Below are 22,908 nucleotides of genomic sequence, written 5' to 3'. Positions count from 1 at the left end.
ATCTGTAATGTGAATGCTGAATGATTAACTTGCTGGTAGTTTCCCAATACTGTACGTTTATTTGTGCACATAATAATAGCATCAAGTGTGGGAACAGAGCTCCTCAACACTCATCATACGTATATGTCTATTTACAGAATAAGGGTGACAACCATTCTCAGGGATGTTACAGGAAATTGTCTTTTCTTCTTTCCTTCCCTTTTATTGTACAGCAGACTTTTTCATTGGGGGCAGAACGGATGTTATTTGATTGGTATTTGGCAGATAGATTTTTTTTCTGTCTGTTTTTATACAGAGTCTTCCTTTACTGGCTGAATGTAAATTGTCCAGTTCCTTTGCTCACCCTTGCCCAGCAGTGTGTGTGTATATCCACAGGAAGCCCTCCACACATTCACAGGATTCCAGATGAACCTTCATATGACATTTAAAAAACATACTCCTCACAGCTCAGCTGTTGACACATGAGCTATACTTTCTACTCCTTTTCTCTGCCATTATGGCAGACCAAGTCACTGTATAGCCTGAGAGGGTTATTATGAACCAGGAGCTGCCATGTCAACTAAAAGTTTTTTCTCATTTTGTTGGCCTCCTTGCATCTATATGTTGAGTTGAATTAATAACGCTCTCATTCAGTGAACATTGTATCCACAGCCAAAGAACACAGGCTACATTCAAATGGTCTTGTTGTGGGGCATTGAATGCTAGTGTATTCCCAGACAGCATAATATAAAAATCATATATTTTCAGGTCTAAAGTAATTTGACCTTTGCCGACCTCTGGAACGATGGATGGTATCTTCTTCAAACAACTTAGCCTAATTATTTTGTTTGCTCAAGAAAACCTTTGTGTGCAAACAACAAAATAAACAGTGAACAATAAAAGCATTATCTGTACAGGAAAGCTTTGTGTGTAAACAATGTAACAAATAATGCAAATAATATGCTAATTTGTACTCAAAATGTAATAAGTTCTGTGTACTAGGCATAGGCCTACATGTAAAATAGGTTAGGTTACTCTCTTTTGGAGACTTCAAAAACTCATTGTTCACGTAACAAAATGTGCCGTTGAACTTTGGAAAGCTACTCAACACAGTGCAACTATTTATTTTAAATCAAAAAGAAAAACACATGCATTTGTATACAAGAATGTGGGCTACAGACGAGCTCCAGTCAAAGACCTTGGCTGCTCTTGAATTTTCGTTTTCCTGCAATAATAGCTCCCCCTACCGTTATTTTTACCAAACTACTTACAAAATTCTTACATTTCAGACCGTACCACTCACTAACGGTAGCCGACCTGAACTGACATTTTTCAAACAAATAAATCGATAAATTACCGTAAAGCACGAAATAAGCATAAAATAAATGGAAGATGTACTTTACTTAAATCTACAATGTTCTCTAAAATGTTTTTTGTGAGGCCCACTGCAATCTGAACACCCCCGTAGCAATAGTACTGTCTAAACATGGCTGCCTCCGTCCTGCAACGCTGTCTGTCGTCTGTCAAAGTCGTCTTAAAATGTGGAACTCAGACTTATATAGGTGATTAATACGATATATTCTTACAAAGGGATTACGTCTGCTTTTACATATGTTGTGATTGTCTTTTGTAGTGACCCTCTTGCATTTGTTGCCAGGCTTAGTAAGTTCCTTGGTCTAATAGCTAGCTACTTCATCGCTAACCCTCCTTAGCTGGTACCTGGATGATGTTGCGGCATTATTTTCCTTAGGTAACTGTTGGTTGGTGACATGTGGCCGTTAATGTCACTTTTCTGCTAAAGATGTGTTTGCAATAAGAGGATATTAAACCATTAACTGTAGGCTACACTTCAGCACCGATCTAACTTTACTACTTGGAAATTCAAACACCCAAACATTACCACCAGAAGGTTAATCGGCAGACCTTTGAAGTCACGATAAATTAATTTATTACATTTGTTTTTGCAGCTCGGAGGTGCCTTCTGTCCGCTGCTTACACAGACAGCAAACTATGGGAAGAACGGCGTTCAGATCCTCAAAATCTCGGTATGCTCATTGTTATGTGTATGTTTTATATGTTAATACACCAAAGGGTCATTCCATAACAACCGTTCAGAAGCCCTAGGCCCAGCTCTACTAGCCTATGATCGATACATGTCAGTATTTGGTATAAATCCCTGCTGACTGATGGGGGCGGTGTTGTTAAACAGTGGTAATATCTGTTATGGTATTTTTCTGTCAGATGGATGACTGTAAGTTTAGCTGTATTTTGCCTTTGCCACAGCCAAACTGGCAAACCTGATGGACAGATCATATGAGCGGAAATTCCCTGTCAGTTCATTGGCAATTGCAAGGGTAAGTGATATGGTTGGTGAAGACCAGTGTCCTCTAATAACATAGGGCGAATTCTTAGTTTTACTTTGCTGGAAATATTTTGAATATGGATATGCAAATTATTGTGATTAAGAACATAGACACAGAGTCTAGTTTGTTCAAATACACCTCATTTCTAGCCTAGTGTCTTCCAGGCTACCTCATTTCTCACCCAATCCTTTTACCTGAAGTACAATACATGCATGCCACTGCCTTTAGGACAAATTAAGATAACTTTGATCTTTTTGCATACAGTGGGGTCACTTTGGGAGTGTATGGAATCCTTGACCCCAGCTTATTTTCCTTCCATAAACAATTTGCTATTATTTATGTTTAAGAATGGCAGATTTCTGAAATTCCGTTTGCAGAAAGCATAAGTAGAAAGAGCTCTGAGATGGATGGTGTGTTCAATGTAGCACTGAATGTATAGGGGTATAGGACTAATTGTAATGCTCTCTCTAGTTTGTAGACAATATATCTTCAAGAGAAGAAGTTGATCAAGCGGAGTACTACTTATATAGGTAAGTTCTAATGACCGCTTTACTCTCATGCTTAGATTTCATCTTCATCTCTGAATCTTAGGGATACTTTGCATTTGTTCTAATGTTGCCTGCTGCTTATGTTCAGGTTCCGGCACAGCCCCAACTGCTGGTACTTGAGAGACTGGACAGTCCACAGCTGGATCCGCCAGTGTCTGAAGTACGGTGCGCGGGACAAAGCTCTACACACCATTAAGAATAAGGCAAGTTGATTATTTTACATGTCAGAGCCCTGATCCATATTTTACTTGACTTGATTTTATTTTGTTATTAAGTGTTGTGCTTTTGTATTTTATAGGTGCAATATGGAATATTTCCTGATGACTTCACTCTAAATTTAGTAATTGATACATTCCTTAAAAATGAAGACTACCAAGGTGAGTTGCAATTCATGCTAAAACTACTTTAGGGTTTTGAGTTGGTATGGCTTTATTCATGTCACCAAGGACACCGTCAATGTGGTCACACTGAAACAGCTGTTTTCAAATACAAATGTTAAATATACTGTATTTAAATTTCACTGGAAATTAAAGATGAAAATCAATTAGACACAAGAATATAACTTTACTGAATATGTGTGTGTGTGTTTGTGTGTAGGGGCATGTTCTGTAGTGGAAGAGGTGATGCTGCAGGAGGCCTTTGATCGTCCCACCACTCAGGTCCTCTCCCTGTTTGCCCTCAGCAAATACCTGGCCCTCAAGCCTGATCTCTTGGTGGGTACCCTCCAGCACCAGGGGGCCTCAGAGGTCAACATGGCCAGGAGCATTTTGAGATCTTACACTGAACTGAAATTACACTTGGGCTGAGACAATAGGAGGCCTATTTCTCAGGAGATGAAATGACATAGTACAAGAAAATGGTAAAAATATCATATTAACGTTAAATGAGCTCTATTATGTCTAGGAGAAATAGAATAAACAAAGGGTCTCATTTGTATCAAGGATCTCATATCTCATTTGGAATCCCCCAGAGCAATGGTAAAGAATAGTGATTGCCCTTTTGACCAGCAGTGTTGGGAGTAACGGCGTTTAAGTACAACGGCGTTACTAACGGCGTTCATTTGTCAATAACGGAGTAATCTAATTAATTACTTTTTACAACGTTACAACGCCTTTAACGTTACTGGACGTTAAATGCGGTGCGTTGCTTACTTTGCATTGATTGAATAAACTGTGTAATCAGAACGCACCCCTGGCTCACAGCTAGTGAGGAGGTGGGTTAATAACGACGTAAGCGATTAGGATTGGCTAAGGCAGAGTCATGTTTCATGATAGCCAATCAGAGCCAGTGTTTTTACACACTTGCCAGCACACGTGCCACACACACGCAACAGCTAATGTAGAGATTCGATGAAACAGCAGAGGTCAGGAGCAATCCGATGAAAAGTTGGCATTTTCAAGGTGGAGATATAAGCACTACTTCAAATTCATTGTGGTCAAAGGCAAGAACGTGCATGTAATGTGTACATTATGTCCAGGAGCAAAGACTTTGTCGACATCCGTTGTAAGCAACTCTAATTTAATGAGGCATCTCACACACGCTAGTGGCCAAAAACACCGATAGCCCCCCTCCACCAGAGATGATAGCTCGCCATCCACTAGCAAAGAAGGACTCGGAGCAATGTCCTCCAAGCAGCAAAAGCTAGATCTTTCTGCCTCAAAACAAAAACCTATGACACAGGCTGAAGTCAACCGTAGGTCTGTCGATGTACAATTTCCCCTTGGGGATCAATAACGTATCTATCTATCTATCTATCTATCTATCTATCTAATAAATATCGAAAGTTATGTAGCCTACAAACACCTGTCTGTTCTACTAATTTCAACTGGCTTTTCAAAACTGCTCAAAAAATCCAAATTCTTTGACATATAGCAACTTTTTTTTTTAACAGTAACGCAAATAGTTACTTTCCCTGGTAACGAGTTACTCTTATCATAGAGTAATTCAGTTACTAACTCAGTTACTTTTTGGAACAAGTAGTGAGTAACTATAACTAATTACTTTTTTAAAGTAACGTTCCCAACACTGTTGACCAGATCTATTTGTATGATGCCCATGTCTGACATACTTTAGGCAGAAATTGGGATCTCTGTCAATGTCAATGTCAATTTTATTTATAAAGCACATTTACAGACGGCTTAGCCGCACCAAAGTGCTTCACAATAAAGTGCAATAAATAAAAACAGGAAGGCACAAAACAAAAAGGGCTACAGTTAAAATAAATTAAGAAATGCAGAAAAAAGAACATTTAAAACTAAACACAGGCATAAAGGGAGACACTAGCCAAAGGCAAGTGAAAAGAGGTGGGTCTTTAAAAGGGACTTAACATTTAGAGACTGAGCTGAATGGATGTGGAGGGGGAGGCAGTTCCAGAGTCTAGGGGCTGCCACTGAAAAGGCACTGTCCCCCCTAGTTTTCAGCTTGGCCCTGGGTTCTCCCAGCCGCAGTTGGTCTGCTGACCGTAGTGCTCTGGAAGGAGAATGGTGGTGGAGAAGATCAGACAGGTAGGTGGGGGCCAGACCATGGAGAGATTTGTATACAGTCAAGAGGAGTCTGAAATTGATGCGGTAGCGGATGGGGAGCCAGTGGAGTGAAGCCAGAACTGGGGTGATATGTTCACGTTTTTTAGTGCAGGTGAGGAGTCGGGCGGCTGAGTTCTGAACCAACTGCAGGCGGCGGAGCTGGGATTGATCGATGCCAGTGTAGAGAGCATTACAGTAGTCCAGTTGTGATGTGATGAAGGCATGGATGACTCTCTCAAGATCGCTCTGGGGCAGGTAGGCTTTGGTCTTAGCTAGGGTTCTGAGGTGGAAAAAGCTCTTCCTAACTACTGCACTGACCTGCTGTTCGAACTTGAATTTGCTGTCAAAAATCACGAGTAAGTTTTAAAGTCCGCACATCCAAATGTCTGACCTGGGAGCAGGACAAACAAACGACCAGACAAAAAAGAGAAAAAGTCCGCTTCAACCAGGGTTTTCTGCTCCCACTTGTTTTTATTTTTCCGTGACGTTTCGGGTAATCACCCTTCTGGGTAATCACCCTTACCCGAAACGTCACGGAAAAATAAAAACAAGTGGGAGCAGAAAACCCTGGTTGAAGCGGACTTTTTCTCTTTTTTGTCTGTCAAAAATCACGCCCAGATTTCTGACAGAGGGCCTGATGTTAGAGGCAAGGGGGCCCAGGGCATTGGTGGAGAAGGCCGGAGAGGTTTTGCCAAAGACAATTAACTCAGTCTTGCTCTCATTAAGGTTGAGGAAGTTTGCACCCATCCATGCCTTGATATCAGCAAGACAGTAACGCAGTAGATGGAGTGCAGCCTGCCCATCAGCCTTAAGGGGGATATACAGCTGGATGTCATCTGCAAAGCAGTGGAAGGAGATGTTATGTTTTGCCAGGATATCCCCTAGGGGTAAAATGTACAATAAAAAGAGGATGGGACCCAAAATAGAGCCTTGAGGGACCCCGCAGGTGAGGGGGGCAGGAGAGGAGATAGAGTCTCCTAGCTGGACAGAGAAGCTCCTATCGGCCAGGTAGGACCGGAAGAACTCCAGGGCTGAGTCTTTGATGCCCGCATGATGCTCGAGCCGAGCCAGCAGGATCCTGTGATCCACCGTGTCGAAGGCTGCTGTTAGATCACCAGGATCACAGGGCAACCTGAGTCAGCGGCTAGGAGCAGGTCATTGAGGACTCTCAGGAGCGCAGTTTCGGTGCTGTGGGCTGTTCTAAAGCCAGACTGGAACTTCTCATAAATGTTATAGCTGGATAGGAAGGATTGCAGCTGGACATAAACCGCTCGCTCAAGGACTTTGGATAGGAACGGTAGCTTGGAGATAGGCCTGAAGTTTAAGAGGATAGCGGGGTCAAGGTTGGGCTTTTTTAGTAATGGTTGAACCACAGCATGCATGAAGGCAGCCCGGGACGCAACCAGAGGTGAGGATGTTGTTTATCAGCAGCGGGAGGAAGGGGGCAATTGTGTCAAGGACAGTAGTATCCTTGAGTAGACGGGGGTGTAGGCAGTCAGAGGGGCAGTTGGATGGCCGCAGATGTCTGACTACGTCAGAGAGGGAGGATAGGGAAATGGGCTCAAACTGCTTGAGGACAGCTGGCAGGGGGAGGGGCAGGGAGTGGGATGGCAGGGGTATCTGTAGGCCTTAGGGCGGCAACCTTGTCAATGAAGAATTTTTGAAAACTTTCACAGAGGGCGGGTGATGGCACAACAGGGGATTCATTACGGGGATTTATGAGAGAATTCAGTGTATTAAAAAGAATCTGGGGTCTGTGAGGGTTTCTGGAGACCAGGGTGGAAATGTACTGAGTTTTAGCAGTTTTAACGGCTCGGTGGTAGTCCGACAAGCAGCTACGGAGGATTTGGAGGGAGACGTGAAGGCGGTCCTTCTGCCACTTTCGCCCCGCCCGCCTACAGGTGCGTCTGAGGTCGCGTGTTGCGTCGTTGAGCCATGGAGTTGACTGTAGTTTTTTGCGTTTGGGTTTGAAAGGGGCGATGGAGTCCAGAATGCCAGTGCAGGATGATGAGAGCATAGAATGAAGCTCATCAGCAGTGTATTTAGTGTCTAATGACGGCCTACACAAGGGGGAGTCATTGAACATTGTAGAAAATTGTCCGGCAGTAGAGGGGTTTAGTGTGCAGGATCCCTGTTTGGAGACACTGTGGGTATTACCTGGGCATGGAACTGACACAGTGAACAGGATTGGGGAGTGGTCGGAAAAAGACATGGCACAGATTTCAATAGCGGAGACAGAAATGCCATAGGACAGCACAAGATCTAATATGTGACCGTTTTCATGAGTTGGGCCAGTGACCGCTTGCTTTAAACTAAATGAGTCGAGGAGGTTTAAAAAGTCCCGGGTCAGAGGTTGTGACTCACAGCAAACATGGACATTAAAATCACCAGAAATTAAAATGTAACCATATTTTACCATTACGATACACCACTGCACACAAAACGGGGAACTGTGGCATAATGCAATAATGCAGAATATAATAGAATGCCAGTCTAGTTATAAATGTCATAGATTATAACCGTAAAAACGTTTTTTTAAATACAAAAGACAATATATGTTGATGAAATGAATGATTATTTGTACTGTTTGGAAGTTATTATTGAGGGTCTTGGGTTTGTGATAATGGGACTACTGTTTGTGTGCAGCTGGAGGAGCAGAGAAATCTGGGAGCATCTCTACTTCTTGCTGGACTGAAACAGGAGAACTCTGTGGGTGTGAGTGCTCAGTGCTTGGGCTATACTCTCATCGGTATGTGACTCTGGATGTTTGACCATCATGTGTGTGCTCTTTACCATGTGTTTGTGCATCTATAAATGTATCAAATCAATCTAATGAACTTGAAGCCTCACACGTTGTGTTCTGTTAGCTTTGCGGAGAGCTGTGTGTTTATCCTTACAGCCAAATTATGTTTCATATGCACAGCAAAGGTGAAGGGTCAAAGCTACACTGATAAGCCTTCCTCCAGTTAAATTATATTGTGGAAGTGTGTGAAGTTTTTTGACAGTGTTAACTTGGTGTTATGGCCTTCGCATTTGCAGGGCAGATGGAGATGACTAAGGGAATACATGCAGTGTTCCGGCAGATGCCCCTGATGTGGACGCACGGCTACCTGCCACGGGCACTCGCTGTCATGGAAACAGTGTCCACGGGAACTGGAGATGTGAAAATATCCAAAGATGTTGTATGTACACTCTCAAAAGCCACTGTTTCTTTTTTTAGGAGGTTGAATCATTTGTTAATTCCTTTTTACATGGAAGCATCCTACACAAAGCCATTGTTTACACTAGGGATTCGTTGTAAGTCTCCTAAATCTCTGCATGTTGATGTTATTGATAAACACCTCCCCGAAGCTGGAACTGCTAAATAACTTCTGAACAGTCTGAACAATGCAGCAACACTCACTCCTCTAGCTATCCATTCTGCGTTTGTACATAGTCCGGGGTCTAGAAATAGCAAACAAACAAAGTGTCTCAGACCAAGTAATACACTATTACAACCAAATAAGGCTGGAGCTTTGAAGTAATGGGTTTGTTTGATTGGCTGTTCAATTCAAGCATCAACAATCTTTCAGTTGACTGTCCTTTATGAGGATGACTTTCCTTTTAGTTCCAAAGGTTGTTACAGGATGGGAAGTATTTCCCCTCAGCCGCATGTAGTGATATCACCCAAGCCCTGCCTTTAAGTCGGTGCTTTCATTTTCATGAGGACCTAAGCAGAGTTGGAACACCTGGCATCAGAAAGTAAATGTCCTACCATGTATTGGTTCTACCTGTGCACCTAAAACTAGTCTACTAATTCTACTACTTAGCACATCTGCCTGGCTGAAGAATTGAGCCAATACGAATCAGCTATTTTTTACTGAATGGTTGGATCAAATATGTGGCAGGACTTCTACTTTTTGAATCTGTGGACCTAAGCTATTCTAACAGTGCCCCAGAAATCATATAATCATATAATTTTACTTGTTACTTTGTTGCACTGGAAGACAACACATGTTTTTGACAAGAGGTTCTCCATTTTTTTTTTCATGGCTGAGATCAGTGTTGTTTAGCTATAGACATTTTGGCATTGAAGGAAAGCACACAGGCCCTGAGCTGTTGTTATCAGTTGTCTTGACGTCATTCCCGAGAGATCCGTCTGCTCCGGTCCATGCTCCGGTGGCAGGTTAAGTTTTCCATCTTTCAGAGGGATAATTTGATTTCAGGGGTGTCTGGTCAATCAAGGAGACATAGGAAAATGCAGTACAACCTGGAAAGAAACCGGGTAGAATCAGTTGACAGAAAGAGAACGAATACAGAAGCAGAGATAGGGATGGAGAGAAAAATAGGAGGTAGGGCACAGTCCAAAAGAAGAAAGAGAGGAGCTATGGGGACAGTCCAAAAGAAGAAAGAGAGGAGCTATGGGGACAGTCCAAAAGAAGAGAGGAGCTATGGGGACAGTCCAAAAGAAGAAAGAGGGACAGTTCAAAAGAAGAGAGGAGCTATGGGGACAGTTCAAAAGAAGAAAGAGGGACAGTTCAAAAGAAGAGAGGAGCTATGGGGACAGTTCAAAAGAAGAAAGAGAGGAGCTATGGGGACAGTTCAAAAGAAGAGAGGAGCTATGGGGACAGTTCAAAAGAAGAGAGGAGCTATGGGGACAGTTCAAAAGAAGAGAGGAGCTATGGGGACAGTTCAAAAGAAGAAAGAGAGGAAGATGAAAGGAGATGAAAAGAGTAATGGGAAGAGCCAAAGGCAGCAGGGTGGGTGGAGAGTGCTGGCTGTTTGGAGCACAGGAGGAGGATGCGATGAGCATCCTGACCGGATGGCAGACCCTCCAGGCCACCCGGGTGGGGTCCGCCAGCTCGCAGTAGCCGCTCTAGCCAAGTCCTGAGCGGTGGAAGATAAGTCTCCCAGCTCAAGTGACGAAACCCCCCTCACTGTCTAGTGGTTTATCTGCTCTATGAAGTTATCGTGATACACAAACACAGGGCAGACGCCCCTGATTTGTAAACGACTGTGTGGCGCTCCAGACATCAATCAAACGCAGACTTCCTCTGTAGGTTTATGCTGGCAAATAGAGCCAGTGATGGCCTGATACAGTTTGCCTGAGGTCAACAATGCTCATGACTACTTTGTAAATAAATGTGGTGCTCTGGTGTGTAATCTAGCATCTAATTGAAGTTAATCTTGCGATCTGAAGTTATGTTAAAATATCCTTAGACGTGTTTCATAAGTGCTTCTGAAACATCAATTTTGCCATCGTGTGTGTGTGTGTGTGTGTGTGTGTGTGTGTGTGTGTGCCACAGCTGGACCGTGTGGAGTCTGTGCTTGAAGAGCTGTCTGCCCCAGAGGCCTGTGAAGGAGAGGATCAGAGCTCTTCTGATAGCGACTCTGATAATGAGACGCCAAAGAACACCCTGGATGAGGAAGATGAGCAGGAGAGGGCAAAGCTTCCAGAATACACTGCCAAGTTTAAGGTTGGTTTATTTTCTATCCACCTGGAAGGCCTGTGAATTCATTCATTTTTGAATAAATGTGCAAAATGCTAATGGTCTGTCGACAGTTGAACCTTCAACTTGAGAACAAGGTCTGGTGTGACTTTGTGCTCTGAATGTCCACATTTATCATCAGAATGGTTGTAGGTACACTTGAAAGTATATCTCGCAAATAATGTATTTAAGAAGGTTCTGGAAAAAACGTGACCCTGTCCAGTATTATTAATTCTTACTTTTGTATTGTACATACTTTTGTTTGTGTTTGCAAAAAAAATATTTTTCTGATTCTGTATAACCATCTTGTGACATAGAGATAATTAATTAGTTCTTGAAGAATTTGGTACACTCCCAAACTGTAAAGAATTTAAACAAATCTGCTATCAGTATGAACATATCATAAAGTATTATACAACAGGAACACCTACATTCAACAGTAGTACCTCATCTCTGTAAATGTTAGTAGTGAGCCTCCTTGTCAGTATTTCACCTTTTGTTGTTTCTAGTTTCCACATACTGCGTGTGATTACTCAATGGTTGGTGGGGAAGCAATGGGTGTGGTTCCAAAACCCTTTATCAGTATCATCACAGGTTTCAGAACAACAGCGCTATACGTTGTGCATTTTAATGTCATGCCATTAAGTTATTGAAGTCATGTTTTCAATGTTTTAAATCCATTTGAAAGGTATGAAGGTTTATATTTTCTTGGATATTGTAGAGCAGAATCCATACATTCAGAAATATCTTATTATCCTGAGTTTCCGCTAGATTTATTGAATTTTAATTCCCCCATCAGAAAAGCAAATATATTTGAAACTATTCAATATCTCCAGGGGCCAGTGAGTTCCTACCGGCTATTTTTGCCCTGAACGTTGGGAAGATGCCCCTCAAGCAGTTAGATCAGATAGTATCTCCTCTCTGCTAACCGTCTCTTATGGACGTCATCACTCAGTCCTGTCTGGATTTTTGAGAGCTGTGCTGTTTATATCAGGGGGAAAAAAACATATCCGCACACTGTCTTGTATGCTCCCAGATTAATGGTAGGCTACAACGTTTCGACCATTCAGGTCTTCGTCAGGTATACCTATATCTTTTCTTTTTTCTACGTATTTGCTAGTATCCAGCACCTGTCGAGTTTTTATAGATGTGGGTACATTCCTACACTTTATTCATTCCTACTGTTTATATCAGGGCCATCATTGTCAATCTCTGGAGGGGCCTGGTCATTTCATAACTAATGTGCGATAAACCTTCATGGAAGGACTTGCGTTCATTTGGGAGTTGAAGGATGTCTATGGGTGTATAGAGTCCATAGAAGTAGAAGTAGTTCAGATATGGGTTTTTGTACTTTGTTCGGGATGGTTATGGGCTTGATATTAGAACTAGATTTAAGAGTGAAGTTGGAACTAGGAAGTGTAGAAATGATGGCAAAAGGAGATGGTTGGGTTATGACCCAGAAGTAGTTGGACGTTCCTGTGCAGGATGCCTTCGGGGCACTTGCATAGCTGCTGAAGGACATAGTCTGTGTTGTATGGGCTGTAACTCTGGGTGAAGAAATGGTCAGCTCTAAGGGCTGAGCTACACCAGGCGCGTAACTGAAGCGTTTCGTTCGCGTTGCGTCTGCTGCAACAATTAGCTTCCACTATAATCAATGGAAGTAGCTACACCAGACGTGACAGTGAGGCGTACGTTCGAAAAAAATAGACCATTCATCTAAAATGGATTTTACGCGTTGCGAACGGAACGCTTCAGTTACGCGCCTGGTGTAGCTCATACCTAAGATTGATTCATCTCAGTTGAATTGATCTGATTGAATGTGACCCCGTTGAACCCTCCACCCTGTCCTCCCCATAACAGGCTCTGCGTGCCCAGCTCCAGGCCTCGGGGAAGGAGGACGCCACCTCTCTGGAGGCCCTGGTCACCAGCCTGGCCCAGGGGCAGCTGCATGCCGCCGAGCAGCCCGACGTGGAGCTTTACCAGCGCATGGTGAGTGAGTGGGAGGCCGAGCGCTGGCAGCTCATCCAGAGGGAGAAGGAGAGCAGGGAGAAGATGGAGCAGATTGCACAGGAGAGGAAGGCTGCGAGGTCCGCCGCTTAGAGGCTCTCAGGCTGGGCATGGACTGGCCATGGGAGTGGGTCATCTGGACAACGTCACTGTCAGAAGTCAACAATGTCAAGCAGGCCAGCCATGGTCAGTTTAAGCCATGGAAAATAACCATGGGAATAAGTTAATTATGTAACGGGAGATTAGTGATGTTCAGCATTGCTGTGCCAAGCATCTCACCATCCTCCCACTACACTGGCCTCTCTTAAAGCCATGCTGAAGGAACTGAGGAATTGGCTGTTTGTTTTGACAGGCGAGCAATATACCAATGCAGCTGGCCGTAAAAACCAGGTGCTTTTGCCGCCTGGTGTGGTATGAATTGTGGTTGAATTGCATTTTTTGTACCTCTGTAAATATACACAACACCCGTAAATAAAATACATTTAAAAATCCTCAAGATCTCATCTTTTGCGTTTACTCTTTCAATGTAGCTGTGTTACGTTGTGCAAATCTACCGGCGTGAATCCAGTGTATGAGAAATGCAGTGGCACCAAATGTGTGCAGCCTTGGTGGTGAACTCACCCGTCATCTTTTAACATCTTTAAACATACAAACAGCAGCACTATTTACCCCCTGTGTTCTCACATAACAGACCCCACCCCCCCCCATGCCCTCTCACCACGGAGGGCAGTAATTCCCCATTCCTCCCCCAGCGCCACTATGCCATGCTGCTGGTGTGCTTCCTGCTCTCCTGGCTCTCTATGCCTGATGATTTGTTTTTGCGAGTGCGTTGCTGCTCTCATACCTCTACACTGATGATGAATACAGCTGCATATTTCTCTTATCTGTGAGCCACAGCAAAGCATTAAAAAAAACACACAAACTGCTTTAGATCAGCACTGGCCAGTCCTGCGTTTTTCATAGTCACATCCTGAGAAATGGGGCGGTTTGCACAAAGGCTACTTGCGTACAAAGGTCCTTATCATCCTCTCCTCAACAATACGCAGTATTTGCCACACTGCAGTGATCCCAGTCTTTTCTTTTGCTCCAGATTTCTGCAGTCCTCTGGTCATATCAGTTGAGTTGTTAGCTCCAGCTCCACTCACTCAGTGCTTTAGGCACAGTCTTAAAGCAGCTATTTAAAACAAGCTGTCACAACTTGAGCTGTTTCTTTTTTTTCCATTCATGAATTGCATGTTCTTACACGACTCAAATGCACTTGTTGCCATGTCATTTACAGATGAATCAGAGCAACCCGAAGTGTCAGCCATGTTTAATTTGCTGTGTTATTCATTCCAGTCAGGACCCTAAAGAATGTATACATTCTCAAAGCAGGACAAAAACACAGCTTGTCATGATGAATGGAAGGAGAGAGGAGTGTTTCTCTTAATGAATACTAATTACAAGACCTTTTGGATGGCCAAGTTGTTACACATTTGCTTGGTGTCCCTGAGAAAGTCGGTTGTGTGCAGGGGATATGAAAGTATGAGCTGACTGCTTCCAAGTCACAAACAACAGCTATTGTCTCTCAGAGACCCTCCATTTCAGGGGTATCACCGATGCCATCTGTGTGCCCGTGCAAAAGAAAAGTCCAGCGTATGCTGGTAAACACCACGTTCCCATGCTCCTGCACAAGTCACTCCACTATTTTTGTTGTCTGAAGAAGGGCTGTGGTTGTTTTTAGCATATTCTTTACATGATATTGGTCACATCCAATACAGTCCTGTTTCAGGGGTAGACATATTTGGTGTCATGGTGTGGATAAACATCTGAGTTTAAAACGTTTGGTATTCAAGAGACCAGCCGTCTATGGCATAATTAACCTTGGCTTTTAGTCAAGCTGTAACAACTGTCAAGAAGGTTTTAAAAACAGTACTTGGACAACTCATGCAAACTTCAGGAATGTTATCTTTGAGAGGGTGTGGGAACTTCTTGTTTCTGGATTAAAAGTATGCCAATGCTGTTAGTAAACAAAAACATTTGCAAAAAAAAAAGTTTTATGCACAAGTATTTTGTACAAAATGAGTATACATCATACAACATAGGTGACTGTATAAGTTAAGGTAAGTGTAATATGGTAAATTATTAAATGCTTTAGTGGAGAAAGAAGCATTTTCAGAGATTTCATAGAGCGTTGACTTTTATGTCCAACCCAGACCTTTAAATATGTAGTCTGACATACAGTTTCAGTTCTGTAGAAGGATGTTGATATTTGACAGCAGCAACCACTCTAATTGTTTATGGCTCAATCCGAGCCTCTGTTTGTGTCCCATTTAGAGGGCCAAAGAATTGCAAATTTCATGTGCAACTGAAGCAGATGGTGATAAAGTGTCTGTGTTTGAGAGGTGATGTTTCAAAAGTCTCTCATCCACCTTTTATGCTTGGCCATTAATCAAAGCAAATATTGGTCGATTGGCTGCACTCCGTTGCCTTACATGCTCCAAGACATTTTCATGCCTTTTTTCCAATGGCCCGCACAGGGAAAAACACATCTGATCTGTTTGACCAGCTAACGGCTCTGCAGAACTTAAAAGGGCGAGATGATCAGATGCCCTTTCATGGCAGTGAATGAGCAGAGGCATGGATTCATTCTAAACTCCATTTTAGCTGTCAAATACAGAGATACATAAACCATGCATAATATCCATGCATCAGAGTGGCTGGGCTGACTGTCCATCTCATGGAGAGGGGTGGGAAAACAAGACAAACCAGCCAACAGAAATGGCTTGAGATCACAGTCATAAATTGCCACTGAGCTCCAGTGTTTGAAATGAGGTTAGAGATTCACTCTGTTTGTTTTTTTTCCTGATTAGTGATTCATTCATTTACTTCCCAGTCCATTAAAACAAATACATTCTTAATGGGGGAAAACATAGAGCACAAGGAATCCTTCCATGAACATGTCTTTGTGCAGCTGGGTCCTGCGGTGTCTGAGTGATGCGGAGCTGTTTGGAGAGGAGAGAGTGAGAAGAGAGTGATCAGCTCTGCTGGTGGTCCTGGCCTTGTAAGTGCTGCTCACATCCTCTGCACTGCACACCAGGTGTGCAAACACTCTGTTCAGCTGTCCAGCGGACAGATACAGCTCTAGCACTTGTGTTTGCGCACGCCACTGATGACTTTAAGTCACATTTAAGTAATCGTTGGCAGATAAAAATAGAGAGAGAGTTAGTTTAAAAGCTCTTTAGTGCTTTTTTCGTTCAAGATCATTTATTTTGTTTTGGCTTTTTTTGTGGGCTCTCTTTTCTATTCATTTTACAACTAGAGTCTCAGCTGTGATGGTTGACCTGCGGGTAGGGCTAATGATCCAAATGAGTCCTTGCACCCAGTGCTTATCAATGCATTCCTTTATGGTCATATGATACATCATAATTGATTATTTTTATTGATTATTGATATTAATTACCTGATAATATGTTTGTGTGTAAATAGCTGGTCTACACCAAAATAAAGTAAGTAATAGCTGTTAGAGGACTCTCTGCTATGATTTGCTGTGGCCTCATTTCACAACAGGCAGGTGGAAGAGAAGATGTTGCTTGAGGAGCTTTTGGCCCCAAACCTAATTTATGAGTGTTTGATGGTGAACATATGGCATAGCTAAGGGCTTCATGTCATGTCTGAGACTATATGTTCACATGCAGCTGACAACAGGAAGTGAATCTGGTGCTTTTCATTCCAGAGAATCACATTAAGATGTCTGACCAGGACCCTACCCAATCAGATTATAATACAAGTCATCACTGGGGTAACATAGTCTGCACAAGTGTCTCTCGTCCTCTTCTCCTTCATTGTCACAATTCATCACCATGGAAACTTGTGTTTTCCCTTATGCTATCCCTACTCCCCTTTCTCCTCCTCCTCCTCCTCCTCCTCAGCCTGGTTCTCTTCCTCTTCTCCGTCTTGTCTTCCTTGGCTTTTTCCAACAATCAACCATGTCTCTGCCATAAACCCATTACAGTTGAGAGGAATTCATAATGACCATTTAGCCCTAAGCAAATATGTACATTTGCAACAATATAGCCCATGTTTAGCCTAACTTCAACTCCAAGTTTGTCTCCATACAGAAACAGAGAGAGATGTAGAGATTGATAGAGAGAGAGAGAAAGAGAGAGACTTCAGTGATGCTTTTCCAAATAGTTCACTTATTACTTTTTCAATGGCAAGCTTTATAGTGGCAAAGCATGGAACCATCTCTCGAAAATGGGGAGCCATCTCACAAGGAGATGCAATTTCATTAACACATTTCATCAACACATTACATTTCATTAAATGTTAAAAATTTGATCTTTGAAAATACGTCTGCTGATTAGTTCCATGGGAAATCCCCACAAATGTCCACTTCAACATTAGCATCACTGATCACATGACTTGACAAATTAAGCGTCAGTACCTTGACTAAAAGAATTCTCCCTCAAGCATGTTGAATTATGTGCAACGATAAAATAATTCCCATAAATGTTACCACAAACTCAAACTTTTGATTTCACTTCAAATATATGGATAAACATTACACTGGAGGGGAACTTCAAAGGATAAAGGATTGGAATGGCAACAATTCTTTTCACTTGGCTGGCAGGTCTATAAATCTGTCTTTACTTGTTGGTAAATAGAGAGGAATTATTGTATTCTACTCAGAGTGGTTGTTATGGCTCGAAATAGAAGGGCCTTCAGCAATTGAAAAGCCAGGTGATAATTTGAAACCTCAGCTCTTTTTATACAGCTTAAGAATTTGTGGCTGCAGGTTTGTTCCCTCCCTCCCTCTCTTGTTCCTCGTACATATATATCATCAGATAGATAAGGAGTGCTTGCATGAACAAAGCTGAGGAAGTGTAATAATAAGAGTGAAACTGAAGGAAGATTGCTTTGTTTGTAAATACATTCGAAATATCCATTCAGCATTGGTAATTTTATTCTAATTTGATTTATTTATTTTTAAAAAAGAGTGTTTCTATTTTTTTTTCAAAACAACCCTTACTCTGTTCCAAATGCAGTGGTGATATTGTGGCAGGAACATGCCATACTTTGTACAAAAAAGCTTTACCTTAAAGCATTAAAAAAAAAGTAAACTTACAAAATATATGGGCTAAAATATTGGGTATAGAATGATCTACACTGAAAAAAAAAGGTAATACACCATATATCACTTACTATATTTTACAACACTAGAACTACCTTATGGACTAGAAAGCCACATTATGGAAAGAAAGTCTATAGGCTGAACTCCATTCTTCTCTGTGAAGACACATTTTGTTCCTGCTAGATCACGGAAAACTTGAGAGTTTGGAACAGTTTCTTAACATGGTTAACATACACAACACATTTATGTCGCTTGGCTCAACTGTATGATAGGTGACATCCATGTAAAATAGCCTGTCCTTAGAGATGAGGTCAGGGCGGAGTAGAGAGGAGGTTAAATGCCGAGGGGGGGTTCTTTTTCTTTTCTGTTCTTTTTTTGAAGAGCCGGTGAAGTGGCTTATTTCGTGGTGGGAAATGAGACAAGTCACCCCTCCATCGGTACGCTTGCAGACTCAATGCGCGAGAGAGCGAGACGACTGGCAAAAATGAGTTTTACAAGTGGACATGAAACTTCAATCAGTACTTTTCATGGAAAGCTGGAAAGAACATTGAAATGCACTCTTCGCACAATTCTCCAAAAACAGTGATATGTGCTGTTGTCTTTTTCCGCGTTCTTCAGAATGGAAGAAACTAAACTGAATAGTACTACCGTCTCCTCGCGGAGCATGATACCCACCATTCCCTCGGTGATGTTCATCTTCGGAGTGGTGGGCAACGTCATCGCCATCGTTGTGCTTTGCAAGTCCAGAAAGGAGCAGAAAGAGACAACGTTTTACACTTTAGTATGTGGTCTTGCTGTTACGGATCTTTTAGGGACCGTCTTAGCCAGTCCCGTCACTATCGCTACATATGTCAAAGGCTCCTGGCCGGATGGGGACCCGCTGTGCCAATATTTCGGATTTGTCTTACTATTCTTTTCCTTGGCCGGTCTTAGTTTAATATGCGCAATGTCGATAGAAAGATACCTTGCAATCAATCATGCTTATTTTTACAATGAATATATCAACCAGAAACTGGCAGGCTTTACACTTTTCGGCATATACATGTCCAACATATTTTTTTGCGCGTTACCAAGCATGGGTTTTGGGGAGGTGAAAATGCAGTACCCACAAACCTGGTGTTTCATTGACTGGAGGAGTAATGTGACCACAAACGCAGTCTACTCCTATATGTATGCGGGGTTCAGCTCTATCCTCATCCTAGTTACCGTCATCTGTAACGTACTGGTGTGTGGGGCTCTTATCCGAATGCACCGGAGGTTCGTACGGAGGATGTCACTCGGGAATGAACCGGGACGGAATTCTGACTTTGGGAAAAGACGCAGCTTTGGTCGCTTGGCGGGTGCAGAAATCCAAATGGTCATACTGTTGATTTGCACATCTGCCGTCATCCTAATTTGTTCAATTCCTCTTGTTGTAAGTCTCTAATACATTTTGCACTCACATGCGCAAACCTAAAATATATAGGCCTACTTTTCAGGACGACCCCATTAAGGCAAACACGGCAGTTTAGGTTTAGCTGAAACGCATACTTGTCATCAAGCTACATGTACTGCCATAATTAGCCAAAATCTGAATGTGTTACTTTTTAATGTATCCTATAACCTATAGCCTAACATCAGCTGATTGAAGAGAGTGGGTGCATATCGTTTAAGTGAGCATGCCAAGTTTCCTGATATTGTTATATTCATTAGAACTCAATTCACCTCAAACAGTAAGGGTTGTTTCATTTGCACTTTTTGTTTTGGCCCCATTATGACATGAGTGCATTTTGGCTGGTAGATTATTAACTTGCAAGTCATGTGTTTGCATTGTTGTAGGGATAATGTTTCCACATTCTAGGATTGGTAAGAGGCTCTCAGAAAAACATAAAGTCCTCACTCAGTCAAGTGTGCTGAGGGATTTGTCAAAGGAAAGTGCAAGAAAAATAGAAGAATCCTGATTGCATAAATGATGATGTCTGCACACACACACACATTCAGAGAGAAGGGGAGAGGGAAAATGCAAACACATTAACACACAAACATTTAATCAGCATTATAGGATGACTTTTTATTAGTTCAAAGCAACTCAGATTGGATTAGGCTGCATAAGGCACTTGCTGTGTTTTCAGTGCTGATGGGATAAGAAATTCCACACATCAGGCCCCTGCCCTTATTTTGAAATAGATTTCGGTTCTTCCCAGCTTTGGCCTTGGACAAGTTCTTAGAGTTGCATTACCCATAGTCTTAGAAAACCAGATGGCTGTTCCTTTGGCAGATGTCAGTCCTGTTGTTTGCAACTCAACAGGAAGGAGTCCCATTGTGTCTGATGATGTCATGTCACTAAAACAGTCTGAAGACTTTAAAAACACACAGTGTTACAGTAGCATTGTCTCCCAAATTGATCAACCAATGCTATTTTTGAGGTCCGTGCAATCGGTTCAATTTCAAAAATGACATTCTCTGGAAGTTACTCCGTGTAGCACATTCTTGTCTTAGTTGTCAGATATGTGCTCGTACTTGTTGTGAGGGATTACAGCAGCAAAAAGGAAGCAACTCTTTTAACGGCAGGCAAAAAGCTGCAGTATGGGTCATGCAGTATAATGAGATCAATGGCAGCCTACAATATCATGGACATACATAATGATAGCTTGAGCAATGTTTTATGTTAACACTGTACTTTGTTAAGTGTCTCTCCAGCCACCTGTGTTTTGGTCTGCAGGGTCCATTGTGATGTTGCTTTAGCCACTACTTCAGTGTCCATATCAATCAGTCCTCTCTGTTACATGGGTTTATCAGGCCAGTTTCCTGTATTGATTGTTCTGCCTCTACCCCTCTATGGTCTGCCCATGACGTTAAACCAGGCCCAGGTGTTCATCAACCAGCTGTACCTAACAGAGGTGGAGAAGAGGATTGAGAAGAACCCTGATCTCCAAGCGATCCGGATTGCCTCCATCAACCCCATCCTTGATCCCTGGATATACATCCTGCTGAGAAAAGCAGTGCTCCTAAAGCTCATTCAGAACATCAAGTGCCTCTTCTGCAAGGTGGGGGCCTGTCACCCAGGGCAACAGGGAGGCCAGGGGGCCTTTCACTGCCGGGATGGACAGCAGCCGTCGTCCGTCACCTCACGAGACGGCGGTTCGCTGGCATCTCACGATCTGAGGGAGGTCAGCAGCACCTCGCAGACTCTCCTCTACCTGCCCGAAGGCTCCGAGGGCTACAGCTGGCCGGCAGAGGAGCCGCCCGTCGACGGGCAGCACAGGTCTGAGCGTCCCTCCCTGGAGGCAGGGGACAGGGCAAGCTATGTCTCAGATGGCCCGTCATCCGAGGGGAAGGACCTGCCTCTAAATAGTGCCCACGTAAGCTATCAGACATTCCAGATGGAAAGCATCTGAGATGTGCAGAAGAACAGAAAAAAAAAAGAAACTGAAAAACTATACCACTTTTTGCATCACCCACACAAACAGGCATTCCAATACACACATTCACTCAGTCAAACTTACTGATTCATTTACATGCATAAACACATCTCCAGACTCAAGGCAGCTGAGAAAATATACTTCCATCCATAAATTAAATAAGGCTCATGAAAGTCAAAATCCTCAGATTGTTGGATTGTCGACATTAGATATCTATTTATGTCATTGCATACATTTTATATATCATAAAATTAATTATGTTCAGGAGGGCTCTTAAAGGATAATTCCGGTATTTAGCACTTTGAGTCCCTTTTCTGGTTTGTTTTGGATGAACTAGAGTGGTGGACACCGAAATTTTGACGATGGGTCCTGTCTCGACTTTTCTGACTCGTTTTGAATCGCCTTTGACTACTTCAGAGTGGCTGCCTATGGGCATGCACAACCATGTCCTTAAAACAACCCTTAACGTTTGTTTTCAAAACTGTGCAACTCACCGAGTTGTTAGTGGTGTTCGTTGATTATTAAAAACAAATATATCGGCGCAATGTATGATTTTCAGCTGTGTTATTTGCTATAGTGGAACTATTTTTTCAGATACCTCACAACCGTGTATAAACTTCTGCTCAATATTTGAGCCTGAAGCATAGACAGTAAAAGAATGTCTCGCGGAAAGACTACAACCAAATGTAAACAGCCCCCGTTTCCAGTGGCGCAGTAATATCATTGCAATGAGTCTTCCAACAGAAATCAATGGGATTTTACGAAATGCCAAATAAAACATGACAGAAACTGTATTTCGCTACGCTACTTTTTTTATGAACATCAACGAACACCACTAACCACTCGGTGAGTTGCACAGTTTTGAAAACGAATGTTAAGGGTTGTTTTAAGGACATGGTTGTGCATGCCCATAGGCAGCCACTCTGAAGTAGTCAAAGGCGAGAAAAGTCGAGACAGGACCCATCGTCAAAATTTCGGTGTCCACCACTCTAGTTCATCCAAAACAAACCAGAAAAGGGACTCAAAGTGCTAAATACCGGAATTATCCTTTAACTGATGACAACTGTTTTGTTTGGTATTTTCCATGTACCAAACATTAGATACCACGGCAAAGACACTGAGGAAAGTGTGTGTTCATGTTATCAAAATGCTTCTCCTAGATATGTCAGAATGAACAAACTAACCACTGTCTTTGTATATGTCTGCTTTTGAGTATATTTCATGATGCGGTGCCATTACACTTCTTAACTTGTAGAGATGGATATCTCTGTATACTGGTTTTACTGAGATTCTGTATGTGAATAAAAACTAAAAATGTAACCCTATTCTTGTACAGTATGTATTAAACAGTGTTGAGTTTCTGAGCCATCTGTTTCTAACTCTTTTTCACAGGGTATTTTGCTAATCAGTTGGGAAATAGTTTAGGAAATAGAAATAATACTAGACAGAGGAGGACTGTAGCACTGCTGTTCATTAACAAGGAGAAGGAAGAGATTCATATCCAGGC

At 42.4% G+C, this 22,908-nt stretch overlaps 2 protein-coding genes across 3 annotated transcripts; both read left to right on the top strand.

Moving 5' to 3' along the window:
* Positions 1–1,459: 1,459 nt before the first annotated feature.
* On the top strand, positions 1,460–13,378 carry mrps27 (mitochondrial ribosomal protein S27). 2 transcript variants are annotated; one of them, XM_076269672.1, is made up of 11 exons: positions 1,460–1,541; positions 1,947–2,024; positions 2,263–2,333; positions 2,814–2,872; positions 2,979–3,093; positions 3,189–3,267; positions 3,488–3,603; positions 8,059–8,161; positions 8,452–8,594; positions 10,698–10,868; positions 12,741–13,378. In XM_076269672.1, exons 1-11 carry the CDS (start codon positions 1,466–1,468, stop codon positions 12,978–12,980), a joined length of 1,251 nt encoding a protein of 416 aa, XP_076125787.1. In that variant the 5' UTR covers positions 1,460–1,465; the 3' UTR covers positions 12,981–13,378. The 2 variants fall into 2 exon arrangements, with proteins under 2 accessions (XP_076125787.1, XP_076125788.1); XM_076269673.1 differs by lacking the exon at positions 1,460–1,541 and having other exon boundaries at positions 2,221–2,333.
* Positions 13,379–18,472: 5,094 nt separating this feature from the next.
* ptger4a (prostaglandin E receptor 4 (subtype EP4) a) lies at positions 18,473–21,377 on the top strand. Its single transcript, XM_076271290.1, has 2 exons — positions 18,473–19,414; positions 20,844–21,377. Exons 1-2 carry the CDS (start codon positions 18,620–18,622, stop codon positions 21,375–21,377), a joined length of 1,329 nt encoding a protein of 442 aa, XP_076127405.1. The 5' UTR covers positions 18,473–18,619.
* Positions 21,378–22,908: the final 1,531 nt, after the last annotated feature.

This window comes from Alosa pseudoharengus, unplaced genomic scaffold (genome assembly GCF_046254945.1).
Source record: "Alosa pseudoharengus isolate Yale_2024_CS ecotype anadromous, Long Island Sound unplaced genomic scaffold, YU_APseudo_1.1 YU_APseudo_1.1_scf_6, whole genome shotgun sequence".
NCBI lineage: Eukaryota > Metazoa > Chordata > Actinopteri > Clupeiformes > Clupeidae > Alosa > Alosa pseudoharengus.
Note: the sequence above shows the minus strand (reverse complement) of the source record. Positions and strands in the feature narration are given on the sequence as shown.

What these genes read in the sequence shown, in the direction of transcription:
- ptger4a (XM_076271290.1), top strand. Translation starts at nt 18,620, where the DNA reads ATGGAAGAAACTAAACTGAATAGTACTACCGTCTCCTCGCGGAGCATG. An exon ending in TTTGTTCAATTCCTCTTGTT is followed by an intron (nt 19,415 to 20,843) that starts GTAAGTCTCTAA and finishes ACGTTAAACCAG; the next exon opens with GCCCAGGTGTTCATCAACCA.
- mrps27 (XM_076269672.1), top strand. Translation starts at nt 1,466, where the DNA reads ATGGCTGCCTCCGTCCTGCAACGCTGTCTGTCGTCTGTCAAAGTCGTC. An exon ending in TACACACCATTAAGAATAAG is followed by an intron (nt 3,094 to 3,188) that starts GCAAGTTGATTA and finishes TGTATTTTATAG; the next exon opens with GTGCAATATGGAATATTTCC. An exon ending in TGAAAATATCCAAAGATGTT is followed by an intron (nt 8,595 to 10,697) that starts GTATGTACACTC and finishes TGTGTGCCACAG; the next exon opens with CTGGACCGTGTGGAGTCTGT.